Source organism: Pagrus major, chromosome 9 (assembly GCF_040436345.1).
Source record: "Pagrus major chromosome 9, Pma_NU_1.0".
Lineage (NCBI taxonomy): Eukaryota > Metazoa > Chordata > Actinopteri > Spariformes > Sparidae > Pagrus > Pagrus major.
Window position 1 is genome coordinate 32,977,040 of NC_133223.1, and position 23,121 is coordinate 33,000,160.

General features: G+C 41.7%; 1 protein-coding gene across 1 annotated transcript; it reads left to right on the forward strand.

Annotated features, from left to right (window-relative positions):
* The first annotated feature begins 25 nt into the window (after positions 1-25).
* il10rb (interleukin 10 receptor, beta) lies at positions 26-19,959 on the forward strand. Its single transcript, XM_073473218.1, is given in 9 exon segments — positions 26-161; positions 9,820-9,949; positions 11,890-12,080; positions 12,633-12,793; positions 14,451-14,610; positions 15,945-16,102; positions 16,190-16,270; positions 16,272-16,360; positions 16,453-19,959. Coding segments are annotated over 9 exon segments (1,299 nt in total). The 5' UTR covers positions 26-64; the 3' UTR covers positions 16,685-19,959.
* Positions 19,960-23,121: the final 3,162 nt, after the last annotated feature.

Consider the following 23,121-nt stretch of genomic DNA (forward strand, 5'->3'; position numbering starts at 1 on the left):
TGTCACATCGGCGCAGAGCGGAGCGGCGAGTCGAGCTGAGTTCAGCCGATGAGACGATGAGCGCATGAAAACCTGTCAGCACCTCGAAGAAACATCCACCTCAACCATGTCCGCTGCTGTTTCCACCGTCCTCCTCCTCTTGTGCCTCCTCTCCGGCGCCGGTGAGTCCGTCCTGCTAGCTGAGTTAGCATGCTAACGTTTGTGTAGCAGTTCTGTCCTTTTGACTGTGTTCGTGCTAGCAAAGCTGCTACACACCCGCCGTTTACTGTTTTTGCCACCAGTGTACTGTAGATTTACGTTTTTATAAGAAAGCCTCGTCTTATGTGAGTTTTTGTCGTATTAGCCTGTTATCTGTCTGGCGAAATGAAGCGTCAGACGCGTTTATGACTGCTAGCTTACTGTTAGCCGCGCAGCCAAACACAGTGTGACTGCATCATGTTGGTTCGCTGCAGGGGAGTGACTGCAAAAAGCCCCCTGCGTGTTTGGACTCTCAGTTTCCTCTCTTAGGAGAGAGGAAAGCAACAGTCTGTCTAGTTTATTCAGGAAAAACAGCAATATAAACTGTAAAAAATACTCCTGCAAGAAAAAAGATCCTGCATCAAGTGAAAGTATTTATTATTGTTGTGCAAGAAAATGTGTTTACACATCTGATGATTTTTGGATTATTATTATTATTACTGCTGCATTAATGTGTATGATGCATTTTACTGCTGTAGATGTTGAGCACATTATGTACTGTGGGCTGGTTTAGTCCACAGCAAAGCATCATATCCTGTAAGATAGTCAAATGTGTGGATTGTGGCTTTCCTGTGAGAATCAGGTGTCTGTAAAAAGTCAGAAAAACAATTTGTTTTTGTAGATTTGTAGATGCACTTTCCAGCAGATCCAAGAAGGTTTTTAAAGAGTTTATTTTGCTTACGGAGGAGCATTTGATCAATGCGTACAACATCAATACATCTAGAAATAGAAGAAAGGGTATAAAGCTGTCAGACAAGTGTAGCTGAGTAGAAAGTCCAATATTAAGGTGTAAAAGTATAAATTCAGTACGCAAATTCAGTCTTGCGTAAATAAACTTCATTATATTTAACAGCTGAAGGAAGCACACCGTGTTTTGTTTTCATTGTTGTTTTCTCAAAGGCACTGAACAAGTTGCTGCTGGCAACGAGCTTGACGTGCGCTCAGCTCTGTCCGATGTCCTCAGAGAAGCAGAAAGTACCTGATCTCCCAGCCTGCTCTCTGTCGAATACGCTGGCTCACGTTTAAACTGAAACTAAAGTTGAAAATGGAATAATTAAGGCAATACAAGGGGTGAAGGCATTTTTATTTTCTCAAACAGTGCAGTTTAAAATAATATAAATAGGAAGGAGGTTTAAAGTAATCAGTGGTTTTCGAGAAAGTACCCAGAAATGACAGTAATCCTGATTTATCTTAAATGTGAAGATTTCCTGCTTTTCTTTGTCACCTGTGACAGTAAATGACGAGTCTTTGTCCTCGCTCGGGGCGCTGAGAAATGGTGATGAGCATCGTCGACATCGACATCGCAGTGTGAGCATGTGCAATGTCAAGTCAGACCAATTTAACACGAACACAACCTGCTACATCCCTTTTGCTGCTTGGTACAAAAGCAAAGTCTACAGGACGCGTCCGCCTGATATTACACAGTGAAGTCTGATATAAGGGTTCTTAGTTTGTTGATTGTCCCCCCCCCCATCATTACATATCTGTCAAAATAATCACAGTATGATATTTCTTCTACCGTATCGTGCTGGCCTCATTGGCAGATTGATTAATAATGAAAACGTTTATTTGCAGCCCTCAACAACTGTCTCCTGGCATGTGTCTGTCCATCCATCTGTCAGTTTGTCTCACGCTAAACAACCGTTTGTCAAAAATGTTTTGTGAGTTCATGCAAATTGGCTCCTGAAACATGCAGAATAAAGTGTGATACAACGGAGGCGATGCATGTGTTTATTTGCATCTTGAATGTGGAAACAAAATTTGACTATTTGCCATCAGGTGTTTTTATTGATGCCAGCTGTCGGTGCATCTGATTAACAGTCATGTGAATATGTCTGGATACAGGCTGACGCGTGCAACTAACACTTATTTGAATTTTTCGATTATTCTGTTGATTATCTTCTTGATTAAACCGATTTAGTTGTTTGGTCTGTAAAATGTCTTCTTAAAATGTTGTTTTTTGTCTACAACCCAAGTATATTCAGTTTACTGTCGCAGAAGAGGAAAGAAACCAGAAAATAATCACATTTAAAGAAGAAAAAAAGCTGAATTTTGACATTTTCTTCTTAAAAAATTCCTCGAGCAATTGCTGCACTGGAACCAGTGTGCAAACAGACGTCGAGGTGTAAACGAGGTGAAAATGTCAGTATAAAAACACGATCCCTTCTCTTATAACACACCAAGCTACATCTTGGCAGATCGTCCAGCTGCTCTTGTATCTGACGGGTCTCTTCTTCCATGAAAGCCTTCTTCTGTTGAATATCTGCTTCCACCAGCCGTGTGGTCAGCTAATATTAGCGTCAGCTTTAGCCTTGGAGTTTGGAGTTTGTTCCTCATTTCTACAGATCAACACATGACTGACACGGGGGCCATTATTTTTTCTGTGGAAATGACTGTGAAGTTTGTTTGCTCACATCCTTTCCCAGTTAAGGCAAATACGTAAGGCTGTTCAGTCCACCGTAGGGTAAAAGTCAGTAAACTAAGAGGCGAGTTTGATTTGGTAAGAGCTCTCCTGGCTGACTTATTTCTTTAGTTTGGAAACAAAATGTTTTGGATCTTGTTCCACTTCCTCTCTTCAGTACACTGTAATACAGTCGTGACTAACTCGAGACTGTCTTCTCCTTTTTTTTCCTTTTTTTTTTTTTTTAAGTATGGGGATATCTTCGTCCTGACCTTGGAGTTAAGAATCAGTAGGAGTGATATGATCTGTGTTTGTGTGTTTTGAAGAGGGAGCTGTTGGGAGTTGGCTCTTACTTCTTATCTTTTCCGGAGCTGATGCCAAAATGGACAATTTTGAAGAGGCTGCGTTAGGCCTGCACAGTATGAGGAAAATCTGCGATGTGCGATAACACTGTTCAATATTGCGATGACGATATAACTTGCGATAAATAAACAAATATTGAAGTTTGCATATTATTAACTATACAGTTAATAATAGTGTTTCCGCATTAATAGGTACACTGCTAACATAGACCCCAAACATTGAATAGCCAATGTCCACTGAATAAAGAATGAAATAAATTATTTCGAACATGCTTTTATTGAACAAACTGCACATGAATACCCAACCAATTAAGCAGAACATTAATTTAAATAAGACATTATAACTATATGAAATTAAAGTTTAATTTCCCCTGCTCCCTTTAAACCATTTTCTTGTAAACTCAACCAAAACATCTCTGACCATGCAGAGTTGAAATAAATAAAAAAATCCAGGTGGAAACAACTTAAATAATTAAATAAATATAAATTAAACATGGCACTTTAAATTAACTGTAATGTCTCTCATCACAATCATCAAGGCCCTTGACTCTGCCTAACAAGGTGCAGAGATCTGTAGTATGAGGGACAAACTGAAATAGAGTAGGGCCAGCCCACTAAATCAAGAGAAAATAAAATCAGGAAAAAATATCTACCCGTTAGGGCAAGTTACAACCTTAGTTATTCCCTTAACGCAAGTTCTTGGCCAAGAAAACCAGCATGTTAACTTTGTTAGGTTGTTACCACATTCCCAGATGTGCCGATGTGCTCACACAGTACCTGTCATTGTAACACGTTGTAACAGTCAGTTATTTAATGTAGCGGCACCAGGTGGCGCCTCCTTTTGTTTAGTGGGTAATGTAACCTGTACGATGAAGAAGAGCAGGTGTACTTCCGCTCCTCATGAGAAAGGATACCGCTAACAGAGCGAAGACTTCCCTTTTTATTTTGTCTTTATTTTGTGAAGTGTTGGTAGAAGAACCTCGGCCTGTGTTCATTTGCATGTATGCCTGTAACATTAGTGCCGTAGAGACCTGGCATGGTGCGGTCAGTGTTATGAATAAAAACCCCCACATGTTGCCTGCCGTCTCTTGAGTAACCGGAGCAACCGCACTAAAGTGGACCATCACCTTCCCCTTCACCAGCCCACGTTACAACGTCGTCTCTCCTGAATCCAAAATAAGTTCATATAGCAGAAGTGCTGTTTCTTTTCACCACAAGGCCTTCGTCGACCATTGTCATCACTTTTTTCTCCTCCCTCACCCATCATAACCTGGCAATCACCACCAAACTGATGCCGATTAATTTTGTCAGGGTAGCTAACGGCTAGCTGGGGCTTCATCTGATTGGCCCTTGTAAACAGGGCTCCGTCTGATAGGCTAAATGTTGGCATGCTCACGGTGCATGTAAACAAAATGATTTTTCTTATTCATCGCGTGTCAGGCAGTCTTTTGCATATCATATCGCGATGACGATGAAAATTCGATTTATCGTGCAGCCCTAGGCTGCGTGCAGAAAGAAGAATATTCTGCTTTTATGGTTCTTCAATGATGTTTGAAACTAAATGTTTTCAGGTGCTTTTTGTGTTTGTAGGTTTTAAGGACTTACTTGTCCTATCCGTTAAAATGCCACTGGTACATTTCCTGATTTCCTTAAGTTGTCTTAACGAGGCTCAGTTTAATACATTGTTCTGATCCAGATATGAGGATCCAGATTTTTTTGTAACACAGGCTTCTACTGCTTCTGCTACCAGTTAACCTGTAGTGACTTCAGCCGGCCCGGTCTCTCTGCCCCCTCACCAAACATGGACACGTGTTGCCACCACTGCCAGGACTGATCAGCTTGTATTTGCTTTCCAAAATAAAAGCCTGCAGATGCTATAACAGCTTTTGTAAAAAAAATAAAAAATCAAGATATTCGATAATCTAATATCGGCCCAAGCTATTGGTTGGTCCGCCGGTTTGTTGGTTGGTTGGTTGCTTAGTTTGTCAGCTGGATTACACAAAAGTTACTGAACGGGTTTCTGTGAAACTTGGATGGAGGATGTGTCTCATCTCTGAAAAGACCCCATTAACTTTTGGTGTGAATCCAGATAAAAGGATGGATCCTGCACTTTTTTCTCACTTTCTTTAACATTGTGTGTTTTTTTTAATTGTTTTTTGACATTTTCAATAAGTTCTCAGGGAAAAATACAAGGATGTTGATGATATCTATGAGTGAGTACACTTCAATGTGTCTGGAGGGGAGAGTTGGGCCTTTGGCGGAGGTACGAGCTCTACACTGAGTGCCTTTGTAGCTAGCGAGAGTAAAGTCAGTTTATATTGAGTCTTTCAGAGTTAGTCGGCCATGAAAGTGTTTCGGTCGCGTGCAGGAATTTCTGAAGGCTTGTGTAAGTTGTGGTGTTGTGACGGAGGAAATCATTCATGACGAGTGGAAACAAGTCCCAAGCATCTCGATGTTTTAAACCTGGAAACAAACCTTAGACTGAATCATCTGTCAGGCAGCCAAGAATTATGGCTGTCAAATGTATTTTATGTTCCACTTTCATGAGAGGATGAGGCCTTTTCTTCTCTCTGGATCAGTAATATCTTTGGGAAAACTTCCCCTTTTACCCCTTTTTCAACACAAGTTGTTGAAGATCTTTCACATTTGAGATGTGAAAGATCTTCAAAGACTTGTGTTGGAAAAGAGTCGGTCGTCTTCTTATCAGGGTCTAGTTTATGTGTGATTGTCACGCTGGACTCAAAAGATCTTTACCCGATGAAATAAATGTCATGAAATTGAGCTGTTAAAAGTCAAATGCAGCTCCTGATTTGTCCTGATGTGAGTCACTGTTTCACTTTCAGTTTGACTGACTTTATGTTTCTCTGTGTGACTCGTTAATGCCGTTTCTTTCAGCATGGTGTGCCACACCTTCGTACCCTGAGGTTCAGTGCTGTGGTATCGGGGAGGAGTTTCTAAGAACAATCTGTTGCCCACAGTCGAGGGCAGGTTAGCGAATTCGGGTTCTTAGTAAGCTTCCATCTTCAGTACTAACCAGAACTCACTGTGAATTTTGCCCCTGTTTTGTAGTAATTATTAGTCACAATCATTACAGGAAAACGATGTGTATTTTGGTGACGTGTCTGTGTGTACATATGAATTATAATCCTGTTTTTCAAGATTTGAAAAGGTTAAAAATAAACTGTAGGTGGTGGAAGTGTTTTTCACTTTGTCATTATTACTGTAACTGTCTTGATAAAATGGATGACATTATGGGATTGTAAAAAAAAAAAAATCTAGTGTGACAAAACTCAGTTTGAAGTCTGCAACTTTGACCTTTAACTGTGTGCATTTATTTTAAATGAACATACTCGCTTAAAATGTGAAAGTTATTTTTTTAATCATAATCCCAAATAACAGGGATTATTTTTTTATCGTGTACCAGCGACTGAAAATGTCCGATTAAACACATAAAAGCTTACCTTTCACCATTGTTTGTGAGTACTTCAGGATCTCCCCGATTGTGTAACTTCCTGTCTTTACAACTAAATGAATGCCTTTTACAAGCTGCTCCAGAATGATTGTTATCCCAGATAACACTGGCTGATTGTGACCTTTGAGACAAAATGACTTGAAGCATGACAGTCGGCTGATGTCATGAAATACGTTGGACGTGCTTCCAGTAGGAAACTGTTTGAACCGCTGATTATGTTTGATGTAAATTCAGAGTTGGTCACATTACGAGGTAAAATAACAGTTAAACACCAAGATACGTGAACGATAAACTAAATAAGACAAAAATAATGACGACATATAAATTGCAGAGCTTCTGTCAACATCATGCTTGGTGTGTGTGTTGGTTGGTTGGTTTGTATGCTGATTTGCTGGTTTGCTGGTTTGGTGGTTGGTTGGTTTGTATGCTGATTTGCTGGTTTGGTGGTTGGTTGGTTGGTTGGTTGGTCTGACCACTTTTTATGTTTGATGTAAAACCAGAGTAGGTCACATTAGGAGGTAAACGAACAGATAAACACCAAGATACTTGAACTAAAAACTAAATAAGACAAAGTAATAACAACAATACCAATATTTAGTATTTTTTTTAAATGTATTTCATAAGCAAGCATTTGTAATTAATTAATTGTAAGTAGTCTTTTTACTTCATAAAGGGGTTTGGACATTAGAATTGAAAGTAGCATCGTTGGGTCGTGTTGCTGTTAACCATCGCAGTCGGTCAAATTGCACTTTGAGTGTCGCTGGGGCTCAAGTTTCGATGTGTAAAGGGTGGTTGAAGCTGAGCTCTTGTAGTAGAAATGATCAAGTTTTATAAACTGAACCATGTGGACATGAAGCTCCATAAATCTGACAGGGAGAAGGCGTCTGCATATTTCTTTAGTGTGTACACACAGTTTGAGTCATGTGTCAACAGTCTATCCGTCTGTCCTCAAAGGCCTCAAACATTCAGACTGGGCTGTGATGTTATTGAGTCATAAAGCCTGAGAAGGAAAACCATCAGCATTTGATGTAACGTGGAGTGTAAATTTCTCTGTGGTTGTGAAATTTTTGTGAAATGGACGGATAATAAAGAGTTGCACAAGTAAAGCAATGAGAGGAACTGAGTCAGGGAGGAAAGTATTCAGAGTCCACAGGAGACCGAACGAGCCGAGACACACACACACACACACGCACAACCACGCACAACCACGCACAAACCCACACAGGAAGCGCCGATCCGAGCCAGCGTCCTCCCCAAAACTGCCAGAGTTTTCCCCTCAAATGTTTCCTGTGTTTGTTCACTGGGTGTTTTTTTTCAGTCATGCGGGAGATCGAAACGTCTTTCATCTCTTTTCGCGAGGTTTCCCCCTTTTTTGAATCTACAGGTGTTACTGAATTAATTTGTGTCTGTTCGCAGGTGTGTTTGTGTCTAAAGAGACTAAATTAGTTCACAGATTTTTTTTTCCTCTGTGATTCGTTCCTCTTTCTCGAGGCCACATCGTTGCTGCAGACGTAACTTGACTCTCGGCGTGGTCGTTCTCGGCTGGTGAAATATTACACAAGACGGGATGAACACACTTTCCTCTCTGTCTGTTCTCCTTTTGGTTTTCTTACCGACCTAATTAATCTGAATGAGATTGATCATTTATTCTTTCTGTGTTTTGTCTTTAGGGTTTTGAGTTCGCTCACTAGATTGTGAGCATCAAAGGATCGAATCACACGCAAACATTTTTAATTAATGTTTCCAAACGGTTCTCTAAAAGACAAACGAGCAAAAATCCAGAAACGTGAAGATGCTCGTGAATATTTCATTCACTTTTGTTTTCAAAGAAGCTTTTCAAACATAAGTTACATTTTTTAGATATAGAGAAGTTTTTAAACTGCGTAAGACCTCTTGTACAAAATAAGTTAACTTTTTTATATATATACAGTGGTTTATAACACACTATAAATTAGTTTAAATGTTTTTATTACATAACTTCTCCCATGGGCAGTCATCAGTGGAGGCTGCTGCATAAACAAATAATAATATAATAAAACAGTTGTAATAATATAAAACATATTTTCATATGACATAAAAACTGTACATTGATATAATTAACATTAACGCTTTATAAATGCTCTTTTATCTGCTGACAGCTTCATTACAGTGTAATAAACCATAAATTAGATGCTTGTAAATGTTAAACGAGGAGATATTTGGCGTTTGTTTCGTGCCACCAGGTTTTTATTGTTCGTCTCTTCCAGTGTTTTCTCATTTGTCTCTTCTCGTTATGAAGTTTCACACGGACATAAATGCCGTCTCTGCATTAGTGTTGTTTTTCAAAACGCATCATTTCTATAAACGGACGCAGTTTCAGTACTCGTTTTCTGCAGTATTAATACATCATGTTTACTGCAGTCGTTCTGCTGTTCTCTGCTACAAGCCAACAAAAGAGAAGTTGTACGTTTTTCGATGTATCAACGTTACACATTTCAGTATTGTGAGAACACTGGTTTGCATGTTGTCGTCCTACTTTTAAAATACAAACTTGTTAGAGGATGTCTGGTGATGTGTTACTTTGTCCTGCGTGTTGTGTGCCTGAAATATCTTGTTCCTCTGAGCCAGAGGGCTCCATTGTGTCATGTTTGTTTTGGATCCCACAGGCACCAGAAAAACCTCACTAGAGCAGCAAAGTTAGATTAATTGTCCCCCAAAACGCACTATTTCCTCATATTTGAGTCACATTTGCTGAAACCTTCAGTTTTTGAGAATTGTCGAGCCTTTTGTGAAAAGGAAACTGTGTATTTGAGAGTTTTCAGGTATATTTGTCGTCAGAAAGAGTCGGCGTTAGTGTCGGGGTCAACATGTTGTTGGTTTTGATCTTTTTGTGTGAAATGGATAAAAATCAGTATCCTTAAAGGAGCAGTCTGTAGTTTTGTTGAAGAAATGTTAATGTGAAGAGAAAGATCTTCACTGGCTGATCATCTTTTTTATGTCTCAACAAACTAAAGGAATAAACTCTTTGTTGCTTCTTTTCTTTCCTCCGTAAATAGACTTTTTAATAGTTACTTCATGATAAACTTATATTATTTGGTATTAAACAGCTGTCGTTTAGTCAAAGCCGAATACTAACTAACAGAACTTCTCAAATGTCAGAATATTTAGCTTTTCTGAGTCATACAGGATCATACGTTGAGTTAATTTGGGTTTAATAAATATCAACTGATTAGTCAATAAGGAAAGTCGTTGCTAATAGAAGCTTAACATCAATGTTGTTGATGACGACACTATTATATAATATACTGAGTGATGAAATGCTGTTGTAGCGTGTGTGGTCATGTGGTTTTCCTCTGGGTTTGTTTCAGTTGGATCAGAGGTGGCTGCACCACAGAACGTGGACATGGTGACCATAAACACCAACTACGCCCTGACCTGGGACTGGGACCAGAGCGGAGCAGCGAGTCACAACGTCACCTTCACCACACAATACGTTGCGTGAGTCTCACTCACACATACAAACATCACACATGAGGGAAAACGGCAAGTTTAATGACACGAGTTTGTATCTGCGAAGCTCTAGTTAAACATTTGCTCCTCTAACTTCATTCTGGATAAACATTGAGGTTATTGATGAGTTGCCTGGTTTATTTCCATTCTGGAGTATTTTGCAACATTAGTGACGTGGCTCAGAGGAGGTCAGATGTTTCCCTCTGGAGCAATAGATGCTTTTCACAGCAGACATTTTGACCTGGCACGGCAGGAAAAGAGTGAAATTTATAACAATATCGATGGCTGCATTCCATTTAGATGAGCTGTTTCCAGGGCTCTGGTGTTGTGCATGCTCACTCACTGACCCGGCTTACTGGCTTGTCCTGGTCCAAAGCCCCCCCCCCCCCGTACTAGCAATAAAACACTAATACTTGCCCGTAGCTCCAGGCTCCCAGTCCAGACCGAGGACATTACATTAAAACCTGGACACAGCGTCGGAGGAGGAGCCCGGTTCAGTCCTGTGAACGCTGCTCAGTGGCACATGAAGCCAAAAAAGCTCGACTTCCCGTGCATCTCTACTGACGACGCTTTGTCCAGTTTACATTTACTTCACCATGACTGCTAAAGATCTCACCTTTTATCTTTTTTACAATCAGATTTTCTCTATAAAGTTCATCGCAGCCTCACAGAAACAGATGTGCTGCTGTAAACTCGTCAGTCCAGTTCAGTCTGCTGAGAAACAAAACTCCTTTTGAGCTCTGGCGGCTCCAGTTAATGCACTGAGAGCTGCAGCCGTCCTCCAGAAGAACTATGATGCTGTTTGTTCCGAGTGAAAATGTAATTCAAGTCTTCACTGGAATCGAGGAAATAATAGTTGACCTGTAGCCCGCAGTTCCTCATACTTGGCAAGCTGAGCGTGACAAAATATGGTGCTGGGAAGCTGCAGTGTGGCCGACATTTCATTTTGATTGGAAGAGAAGATAACCAAACTTGTGACATCTTTCTCTTGTGCAACGTTTCAGACTGAAAAAGTTCCAGGAATTGTAAAATTCAGCTTTAAAGCATCTCAGGTTAACGGTTTAGATTGTATTTTTTTGATAAAGGTTAAATGTGTCACGACATACTGCTTTAAATAAAACATAGTGTTGCTACAAAGATGCGTCGGCCAACAGATCATGTTCTCCTGACGTAAGGGAAGATGCTTGTTTGGTCCAAACTCCATCAAAAATCACTGGTCAATCATTTTTATATATTTTTATTCAGTGAAGATAAAATAATAAAATTACCATTCCCATTAAAATCATGACTCATCATGTGAAATTGCAATATTTGTAAAAGTTATCACAATATGATTTTTAAAAAAAAAAAAAAAAAGATTGTTCAACTCAAATGAGATTTAATTCCAGATTTACAGAACCACCTTAGACTTCCGTCTAGTTTTTAGATTAATAGACGTTTTATTGTAAGTAAACCCATTAGCAGGAGTGTTTTTTTGGTCCGGTGCCACGCAGTGCATTGTGGTTGTTGTGGGCTTTCTACCTTTAGAGCAAATAGGAATATCACAGCCCTGTTTCCTCTGATCATGTAGCACCAATTTCAAATCATATTCATGTCACTGCATCATCTTTCCAGCGTTGAAATTCTTCTGTAAGCACCGGATAAACCAACAAACTCCCCTTGTGTGGCTCAAATGTTGACTGTAGATATAAACCTTAAATAAAAGCCTATGAAAAAAATTCATTATAGCATTACAAACACATTAATGTCATTGTTTAACCTTTACTGAGGTTTTTTTGTTGCTGTATTAAGATTATTACCTTCTTTACTTTGCTTTAATTAACAGTTAGCTGTGCTTTTTGCAGCTGCCTTATCTAAAGCGTTCCCATCAGTATTTTTCAGTTACCATTATCATTGATTTACATGTGCTGTCTTCCTCTTCCCTCCAGGAAGTACAAGCTGAGGTCTCCAAGGAAGAAAGCGACCTGGTCCGTGGCGTGCGAGGAGAAGCCCAACAGGTCATGTGACCTCACAGAGCTCGACCTGCACTACCTGGGCATCTTCGTGCTTCGTGTACGAGCCAACCTGAACGGGAATCACTCGGACTGGGTGCAGAAGGAATTCTGCCCTGATAAAGATGGTGAGCGAGAGAGAAAGAGGGGGATGAGATGAAGACGAGTGGAGATACTTAAAGGTTATAGGAAAAGATGTTTCATACACGAGCTGATGGCAGCGTGTGGTGCACCACAAACCATCAAGACAGACAGACAGGGTGATAGAAGAGAGCTGAACAACAGAGTGAACAACCACAAAGTGATGTAAACGGAGCTGTGAGAAAACAATGCCAGGAAAATGATAACCTTTGCGTATGTTTTGAGTAGTGCAGTTCTGAATTGTCAAAACCGCAGAGTTGAGTACAGTCACGATCAAGGAAAAGTAGAAGTAAACAATCAGGAGGTGTGGTGATTCTTAGATAAACAATCAGCTGGTCACGTCTCACGACAGATCTCTGAGATAACTGGTTTGCCATGTTTTCTCTCAGCGAAACACAGTAAATAAGAGTTGCCAATCAAATATTTGTTTCAGTTCTATGATGATGTTGTGAAACTACTTTATTACATTTTAAATTGATGAAACAACCCTGAATCTCTCTCTTGCTGGATCTAATGTCTTCCCTAATATCTCCCACCAGCTGCTGTGGGTCCTCCGAGCAGAGTGGCTCTTGCTCTTGCTGGAAGTGACCTGGACGTCTTCATCTCCGACCCTTTGACCAGCAACAACATCTCCATGAGGGATAAACTCGACAAGCTGTACTTCCACATCATCTACTGGGAAGGCACCACAGAATCAGAGGTAGGGAAGCCATGCCTGCTGTTTGTATGAGAAGCCTTTTGTTAAGTGATACCTCCTCTACAGATACTTCATTTAAACACAGCAGGACAGATTCTCACAGTTTACAGAAGAGAAGATACCCGACACTTTCTCCTCTTCACACTTCCCACTTTGTCTTCGGTCCTTAAAAACACCTGGTGAAGCCTGTGAGCGTGCAGCAGCAGAGCACCTGGTGTCTGTTTCTGTTGTGAGTGTTGTTGGTTTAGTGGTTTTGATCTGTGCCTTAAACTCCGAGCAGAGCAGTTTCCTGTCTGTGCTACAAGGCACCGAATCTCACGCAAGAAATCGGCCTGATTTCCTGCCAGCTGCTTTACCTTTTGAAGCATCATGCAGGAACTTTAAACTGGTTTGATGAGGAAGCTGCAGGTTACAGAGCTGACGCACAGCTGACGAGTGTGCAGGTGATTTGGATGAAGGCCACAACACACAAAAGATTAAAAACAAAAACGGTAATCATAATAAAGGCTTGGAAAATGAGTCACGCGCTGCAGAGAGATTAGTACTTAAAATATTACAGAAGAAAAAATGTATTATCTCAGTGAAGGGTAATCCAATCCTGCCCATTTCCTCATTCTTGTTTTTGAGTAGGCAAGGTGTGTTTATTTATAGAGCACCATGCAAACACAAGGAAATCCTTTACAGAGACGTAGCAATGCATTCAAAACTAGGGTGGCACTCAGTTGAGTGTATACCTCTGCCAACAGTCGCCTTTAATTCAATCAAGCCTAATCCAATATATGATTAAAATAATATTTAAATCCACTAGTTCCAGATTTTTATTTGGGACTGTTTAAAACTGTTCTCCATCCATTTTTAAATCAAGAGCCGTCCATTATTCCCTGAGGAAGGAACAAAGATGTTTTAAAACAGCCTCTTGTGTGTTAAAGAAGGTGAGAGAAAAAAACCTGCATCCGTCTCTTTATCTGGATCAGCACCAAAAGTTAAAGTGCTGGGCTGCGACACCTCCTCCATCCAAGTTAGGTGGAAATACGTTCGGTAGTTTTTGTGTGATCCTGCTGACAAACAAACCAGACAACTAAAAAAACAACCAGCCAACCAACCAATTAATAAACCAGGGAGCCAATTTGCCCTCAAGCGCAGCGTGAGTGATCAAAAATAAAAGGGATTTAGATTCATAAACACTCAATAATCATTTTATTTCACATATATTTAGCACATATGAAACAGGAAATCTTCACATCTTAACATTGCTCTGTGGAAAAGTTTTAAGCAAATCTGAGAGCCACACCTGTTTGCTTGAAGGTCTTTGCAGGCTGTCGTTTCACATACGGATATTTGAATGAGGGACCTGTTTACATGCTCTCAGTGCGTCTTACCTCGTCTGCAGAGCCAACATTTGACATTTGATACGACCTGATCTGTTGTTAATGTGCTTCAAACAAACCAAGCAGTCACCACATCAGACAACCATCAGTCATCGTATCGAGGGAGTGCCGATAATCTCAAACAGTGTCTGTCCAAACATTTATGATGCCAATGCACCAAAGTGATAAAGTGACTCTAATGGACATCTGAGTGGATAAGAACAAAACCCAGCTGAGTATTAAACAGACATCCATCACACATCCAACTTTTTAAATCTCTTCTGTGTCCTCAGGCTTCAGATTCAGAAGCCCAGATGTTGAGCAGCAGCGCCAACCTGGTGACGCTGCCCCACCTGAAGCCCTGGACTCTGTACTGTGTGAGCGTCCAGTCTCGCTCCGACTTCTACAACAAGAGCAGCAGCTTCACCTCCCCGCAGTGCATGGAGACCGAAGGTAACGCAGTTCACACGCCTGAAGTGGTCATAACACGTCGGCCAGAGTCCGTACAGAGTTGTAAAGTGTTAACTAGGATCCTATTGTGTTGATATGATCTTTTTTTCAAACGTCTGCTGTTGAGGTGAGGGTTTTATTTTGAAAATATCTGCAACCTTCACCAAATCAAAAGTCCTGAGGCTGAGATCAGAATATATGAAATATGTGACATTCAAGATGATCAAAGATTGGGAGAGCAGAGTCATAATGTCTTTACCAGAGACGTGACACACAGGTGGCGGTTGAAGCCGTCAACTTTCCACGTGGCAGCACCACCAGCAAACGTTTGGTGGGCTCCGTCTCTTTCCTCCAGTCAGTAGACAGAGGGAGGCGTGTGGGCGAGCAGCAGGCAGACACGTGCAGAGGCAGACATCACACAGAAGTGTGTAAAATGGAAGGAAAAAAGGCTTGAAGCTGAAAAACAATACATTTCTTTAGTATCGTCTCCGCTTCACTCCCACAACCAAATATTTCACAAGAACATTCAGATTAATTAATCTGGACTACTTTCTGCTGTGACCAGGTCGAGCACGTAGGCCAGAAAAGTTTTGTTGTGAACTTCTGAAGAAATATATTTGTTATCATTTAATGGAAAAGGAGGTTTCCTATTTTTAGGAACTTAAAATGACACTAAAGAAATAAAACGTAGCTGCTTCTCTGTGCACACATTTCTTTTGTGTTTGATCAGGAGTGCAAACAACTTTGGTATCTCGACTCTAACTGAGGCCCTGACGCACCAGGCTGGCAGTCAGCTAACGGTCAGTGTCAGGGTCGTTGGTGGCTTTTTGGCCAATTTAGGACCGGCTGTGTGCTCAGTAGCGCTGAGATGAAGATGAAGAGTGGTGTATAAAAATGGCTGCTTATTCATAACAATCAGTCTCGAGTCTTCCTCCGCCGCAACTTGTAAAATGGAGAGTAAGTTCCTCTCAAGTGCAGCTTTTTGGCCGAGACACAGGCGACGTAATCTCCAGATTATCTACACTGTGTATGGATATTATTATTATTATTATTATTATTATTATTATTATTATTATTATCCCCTGAAAATCAACTAAAGCGCTAAAAGGTGGCAGTGTGAGAAGTGTTTGTGTACCTGTGTGAGTGCATAAAGAAGATGAATACAACTTGCAGCTCTGCTCAGATATGATCTAATCTAATCTAATCTGTCTGTCTGTCTGTGTGTGTGTGTGTGTGTGTGTGTGTGTGTGTGTGTGTGTGTGTGTGTGTGTGTGTGTGTGTGTGTGTGTGTGTGTGTGTGTGTGTGTGTGTGTGTGTGTGTGTTCACACACTAACAGGTGCTACACCGTGGTGGCAGATCCTCCTGTACTTCCTGGGCTCTCTGCTGTTCTGCTTCACCTTAGTGCTGCTGGCTATCTTCGGCTTCTACAGGACCTACAAGACCATCAAGACCACGTTCTGCCCCTCCAACCAGCTGCCCTCACACTTCAAGACGGTACGAAGCCGCCGCATCTTCAGATTTACAGTTGTTACCTTTGATTGTTTGCAGACGAATGACTCGGTCTCTCTCCTCTTCCTCCAGTATCTCTGTGACTCTCCGGGCTCTGACATTCCTCGCCTCCTCACCCCGGACTCAGAATCAGAGCTCTTGTGCGATAAGGTGATTCATCTGTCCAGAACCGGTCCTGGAGATCCACAACCCTCCCCCTGAGGCCCTGCCGTCACCCACATCAGGCCTGGAGCCGGACAACAGGTAGATTTATGTTCTTCAGAGCATTTAATACGATCTTGCTGTTATGCTATCAGCTCAAATGACTAAACGTACCCTCTCCTTCATGTCTCTAGTGGCAGACACATCCGTCAGGACAGCAGCGGCAGTGGAGACTCTGGCGTTTACTCCACAGGCGGCAGCTCCGGCCTGCGGCAGCCCAGGAGCGCTCAGTCCTCCTCCGGGCTGGTCGAGACCTCCTGGCAGGGCCCGTTCGACTCGGAGCAGGTGAAGATGAAGGACATGGCTCCAGGGCTGAAGAGTCAACCTCTGATCACAGACGAGGGCATCGTAGACATGTGTGTCTGAAGGCTCGCACGCCAAAAGACGTTCGTTGGTAGGAGCGTGAAGGGAGGATGATGTTGAGGAAGGTGTGGAAAATGTGCGGCGTGCCTTTTCTCCAGCTGTCACTGTGAAACGAGGAGAGGACGCGCATCCTCATCTGACCTTAATTTGCTGCCAACCAGGAAGCACTGTCTAATTATGTTGTACGGTCCCGTCATCTCGTCTCCGATCAGCCACTGTCTGAAGCCTGCAGTCGTCACTCTAATCTGCCTGACTGTGGCCGAGAGGATTCAACTGTTGAAGTCTATTGATAACGTTTTACTGTCATGTTGCTTTATTGAGTTAACATAAGTAGCTTAAAGGTGCTAATTAGGTAACATTCATTTAATATTAGCAGACTAAGTCAAATAAAATGACCTCAGAGTGATTGACTCCAACAGTGGATGTGGTGTGAAGGTACCAGAGCCCTTGAGTAGAGCGAGTTGCGTCATCTCCGTTTACTCCACTGGACCTTTTTTATTGCAGTAATGGTCGTTGAGCCTCTCGTGGAAGTTGGATGCAAATACTAGCAGCTCAGTACTGTCGATCAATCAGTTGATAAATCATGTCAAAACTACGAACCGTCAGACATCGTACTTCTCTCGCTCTGTATTTAAATTGGCCGCTTACAACTTCCTGGAAGTATCTCAAGTGTCTGTGAATCACGTGATGATCTGCAATTTGAATATCCGTTGTCGAGACTCGCTCTACTCATCGGCTCTGGAACGGTCCAGCTGCAGCCTTAAAAAGACGCCAAACCTCACCCACCTGCACACGACGCTACGGCAGCTGAGGAAGACAATCGATCACAGCAGATCTAAAATAAATTAAAATGTTTTTAAAGTTTGCGATCTTAGCCACTGCAAGAAGAAATAAGATTACAGAATCTGTGCGCGTTTGAAGCAACAATATATGACTTCCACAGCAAATAATTAGGTCAATGATTTAATGCAAAGAAAACATTTTATGAAATGAAATGATTTGAAATAATACATTTAGGAATTTCCCAGTATTTTGAACCTGGGCAGATCTCCTCAGCTGGCAGCCATAACACGGCTGCAGTGGCTGCAGTAAAATCCTTTGGAGTTACTTGAACTGTCATAAGTGCTTGTTTCTGTTACTGACGTACTAAGGTTTTTGTTTTTTTAAGTGTCTGAAAACGTTCCAGAAATGATTCCTACAGAGAGACACCTTTTAGTTATAATAAGATCCGTCTTGTGACCGGAAACACACGTCGCGTTCAAGGTCTCGCTCTGAAGTCTCAAAGATGTGAGTTTTTTATTTGCCTCATGTAAGAATAACGTCTTGTTGGCGGTTCCTCTCCCCAACTTTGACTCGTGTTTCCATCGTCGTCTTCCTGCAACGACTCTCCTCTCACAAGACTTCAGAGCGAGGTGTCTCCTCGAGCAACACTTGTGTTTCTGGTTACAAAAAGGATCTTAATATTTAATAGACAGGTCGCTCTGTAGGAATCGTATCTGTAATGTTGTCAGACACGTAGAATAACAACCTCAGCCTGTCAGTAACGAGAACAAACACTTTCAGTGGACGCAACTTTGACAGTCACAGTTGCCCCGTCGCTGCCATTGCATCCGTGTCACAGCTGTCCGTCGAGGTGACCTATTGGACCGACTCCCTTGGACTCTCCTCAAAGGCCCTGATGAGTGGAGTCTGGTCCGTTTTGCAACCACAAAACATGTAGATTAAAAGGAAAAAAGGGAGCTCATGATCTCAGTTAATCATGTCCAGCTGTCTAAAACTAACACAGTCTGATCCAACAGTCCTGCAGTCAATCCTCCTCCATGAAGGTTTTATTAAGGAGGACGCAGGAGAAGTCAGCAGCACCCAGGCAGTGCTGGTCACTGCCAGTTAAAGACGTAATATGTAGGAATTCTGCGTAAATGTCTTAAAACCACTAGAACGTTAAAAAGTTAAAAAATAATCTCTGAGCTCTCCTCCTGTTGGTAAACGTCTTTTGTTACCTACTAACGCAGTGATTTTTAAAATAGTTGTGCTGTTTAACATTTTGCTGAAACGTCTCTGAAGGACTTTAAACTTTTAACAGGGTAGTTTGACCTTAACAGGAACAATCCATCCCAAACGTGTGCAGACGCCTCCACGTCGGATCAGGTGTTTCCATCCAGCTTCATACTTGAATAGTTCGGAGTCTGAAACTTAAACGAAGGAAGTAAGAAGGAATTTATTTCTGTTGTTTTGGTTCTGGTCTTCATCGAATCAGCAGAGAACTTGATTTAATCAAACTCTTTAGTCACTATTATTAAAGCAAAGTTTTTTGTGCGTCTCTGAGGGAAGCTCGATTAATTTTAACACGAGCATGAGAAAACATTTTCGTTCTATTTATGATTCTTATAGAATCTTGGTGCCATATTGGTTATATTTGTTTTCTATCAAAGATATTTTCCTTGTTTTTGTTTTTCATTTTGATTTCCAACTTACGGAGGACGACTGGAGCCACTATAAAACATTTCAGTTCTGACTTTTTGTTTACAAGACTTTTTTCTCAGAATTCCAACTTTCCGAGAATTCAGAATTATGAGGAAAAAAGTCTGAATTCTGAGAAAAAGATTCGTGAAACGAGAATTGTGAACAAAGTTTCAGAGCTAATTTCTTATCCAGTGGCTCTAAACGTCTTCAGTGCCAGCTGTGTTCATCTTTCATGTTTGTTTTTTATGCTTTGGAGGGAGAAACTGGGTCGTCACAGCAGAACTTCCTGGAAGTTTGACCTCACATGTTCATCACAATCTTTCATCCTGTGACTTGACCTTCAACAGAGACCGAGAGGAAATGATATTTTGTGAATGGAAGCAGCGTGGAGACGGCTGCCTCGGCTCTGTGGACTCGTATAGTTAATGAAACAACTGTCGTCACTTCCATCTGCTTTATAACAACACATACAAAGCCTTTTCCTGAATCTGCCCGGCGACGATGTATGGAGGACGTTTTTTGAGGCAGAACGTGTAGAATATGATGGGAAAATGTCAGGAAGACAAATATGTGTTAATTTCCTGAAGTTTCATTCTTGTTGCAGAACTTCAGTCTGCGTTGCCTCAACATCTTTGCCCGTCAGCGTCTGTTGTAACGTCTGTTGAAACTGTATATAAACATATTGTGAAGCTGTGTACTGGTGAAGTGAGTGGAAGCAGTGGTGATGTCCGTGTACGTCTCATCAACTCTCACGTCTACTGCGCCCATCTTAATGGACAATCATCAAGATGAAATAAATCACTTCTTATACCAAACCCTGGTGTCACCGCGACTGATTTTACTCCAGGCTCTCACATGAATCCAGAGGTTACAGGATCTGTCACTTTAACTCATTTTTAGTCTTTAGTCTCTGAGAAAAAGTCAGAATTCAAACAGCAGTGTTTATTTACGTAATAAACATAACAGTTCCCTCTTGTGGTGTGTGTGTACGTATATTTGCATTTAGTGTGGGGAAGTGAGAGCAAATCTGAAATCACAAGAGGGATGTCGAGACATGTTTGAGGTCAGGTGTGACGTTGGTCACTTATGACTGGATCACTCGGTCTCCCTCTGTCAGGACGCACCTGTTCGGCTCTCAGCCCGTTTGTCTCCGTCCTAAACGTTCGTTGGTGTTGGTTGATTTAAAGACGCCCACAAAGCGTTGTGGTTAGCGTCAGATTACAGCGCCTATAAAACATTCAGCCCCTTTATTGTTTCCCCATTTTATTGCTTTTATAAATGGATTCATGGTCAATAAACAAAAAATATACCAAAACAAACTCTTTAATGTCAGAGTGGAGACAGATTTCTACATATTAATGTGAATGAATGAAAAATGTGTCTGTTCGGAGAGTGACAGGATTTTAAAGACGAGTCTTTAAGTAACTATGATGCCTCACTGTAGGGTGACTGGTCTGTACTGGTTGGCATCTGTGTCATAATGAAAGTGAAAGACCAGCATGAGAAGGCCTGGCTGCAGTGAGACACACCTAAACCGTCAACTTCAGGTTAATTTAGCCTTTGGCTTCAGTTGGTTGGCTTAAACATTAAACTGAAGCCAGAGGGCTATTACAGTTTATGGCTGCGTGCAGCTTCAAAGTCCACATTGTCTCAAACAAACTGACTCTGGACTTGTTCCTCTGTAATAAAGACAGTGCTGGACTGAGCTGAACCCTCCTGATGGTAAGTGTCGCCCTCTGCTGGTGTTTTCTGTGTCCTGTCGTGATGTTTTCTTTTTCCTGGATGGATGTGATCTTTGCCAAAAGTCACACAGTTCAAGAAAACACAGTGAAGCAGCTCGACCCCGCACATCCCTGCAGACTTGTTTCAGTCTGTCGGGTGATAACAGACAGTAAAACATTAGACCGGCTGACAGGAGACCTGAAGTCAGGCGTCGCACTCAGTTCTTTGTTTTTGTTTTTCATGTGTGAAACCCAGTGAGAAAATGTCTCTTCTTTTTTTTCCCTCTGAGATTCACATGTGAAAAAAAAAACAATCTCCTGAAAAAATATATGGTGTAAAAAATAGATTTTCTTTTCTGAGTTTGATTTTCACTCAGGTTCACACATAAAGCCCCCGGAGAAAACCACACAGGCAGGAGGAGGACATATTAACTCTGCACACATACAGCTGCACATATGTGTGTGCTACTGTGGGAGGTGACCACCACCATGACCAACATAAATAATCAGTGTAAATACCATGACAAGCCAAAATTTATGGTTGTCTTGTCATGGTGTTTACTGGCTGTCTGCAGTAGAGAGGTCCTCGGTGTTGATGTATGATGGCAAACACAGATCAGCCACAACATTAAAACCACTGACAGGTGACGTGAATAACATTGATCATCTCATCACAATGTGATGTTTTGCTGGGAAACTTCCCATCACAACAACACTACCCGATGGCAGTGGCCCCCCAGCGGGACAGTGTGCCCTGACACACATAAACGCTGCTCAGAAACAGCTCGAGGAACACAATAAAGGGCCCGAGGTGTTGACCGGGCCTCCAAATTCCCCAGATCCAATCTGATCGAGCATCTGTAAGACATGCTGGAGCAGGTCTGATCCATGCAGCCCCCACCCCCCAACATACAGGACCCAGAGGATCCACTATAAAACGCCCTGGTGCCAGACACCACAGGACCCTCAGAGGTCTGAAGTCCAGGTCTTGACAGGTCAGAGCTGTTTGGGCTGCACAAGGGGAACCTTCACAATATTAGGCAGGTGGTCATAATGTTACACCTGATCAGTGTATGTGACAGCTTGAGTTGTTCTGATTTGAAGCTGATGATCCACGAGGAAATTTGCATTGCAAAAAACCCCCCCAAAACTTAAACGTTTCTCGTGCGCACGGGAAACTTCCTGGTGTGTACGATCAGACTGACTGCTGCACGTGCTCAAATTATGCACGACAGTATCAGTGGTGTCCCTCAGCCTGGGATGTAAGTTTGATAGGTAAACACTATTTATTCATTGAAGTGAAGTTACAGTGAACTCGGCCTGCAAGTCCCAGAAATATGCAGAATACAAATACAAGAAATGTACATTCTCCTAGAATATATCCATATATACAGTGTAATAATAATAATAATAATGATATACAGTGTAATAAATAATGCTACAGGTGAAATATGGGTTATTGCACATTAGAGAGGAACAAAGCGTCCAGAGTCCTGTTGACTCAGAGTGTCTGACACTTGGAGTTGAACAGTCTGATGGTCACAGGCAGGAATGATTTCCTGTGGATCAGTCTGGTACTGAATGTGCTCCTGTGGCTGACCACCACGTCACTGAGTGGATGGGAACCATTGTCCAAGTCAAGATGACATGCAACTTGGACAGCAGCCTCCTCTCCAATGGACAACATCCTGCTCTCCGATGGACAACATCCTGCTCTCTGACGGACAACATCCTGCTCTCTGATGGACAGCAGCCTCCTCTCTGACACCCCCGTCAGAGTCCAGCTACACCCCCACACCGTCACTGGCCTTGTGGCTCAGCCTGTTCAGTCTACCCTCAGCCTGCTGCAGCACACAGCAGCAGTCCGGCAGATGTTGAAGGAGCTCGGCCTTCCTGTAGAGGCGTTAGTGTTCATGATCAGGACTCACAGTGAGGATAATGATGAGAGAGCTGTCACTGACTTCATTTACAGGCAAACTCCAAAACCCCACCCAACTTTAGAAGTTTCTTGCATGAGTTTAAAGAGTTTAACATGAAATCCCTTACACGAATTGACACTAAACAAAGCAGCACATCCACAGATATATACGAGAGGTTTTTCAGAGAAGAATAATGTATTTACATTCTGCTTCCTTGTTTTTTTGTTTGTTTTGTTTGTTTTTTCCCTTTTCCTGTCATTTTATTTATTCATTTTTTTAATTTATTATCCTCCCTACTTTTTAAGTTTACTGACATTACTAATAATAACCTTAGTTT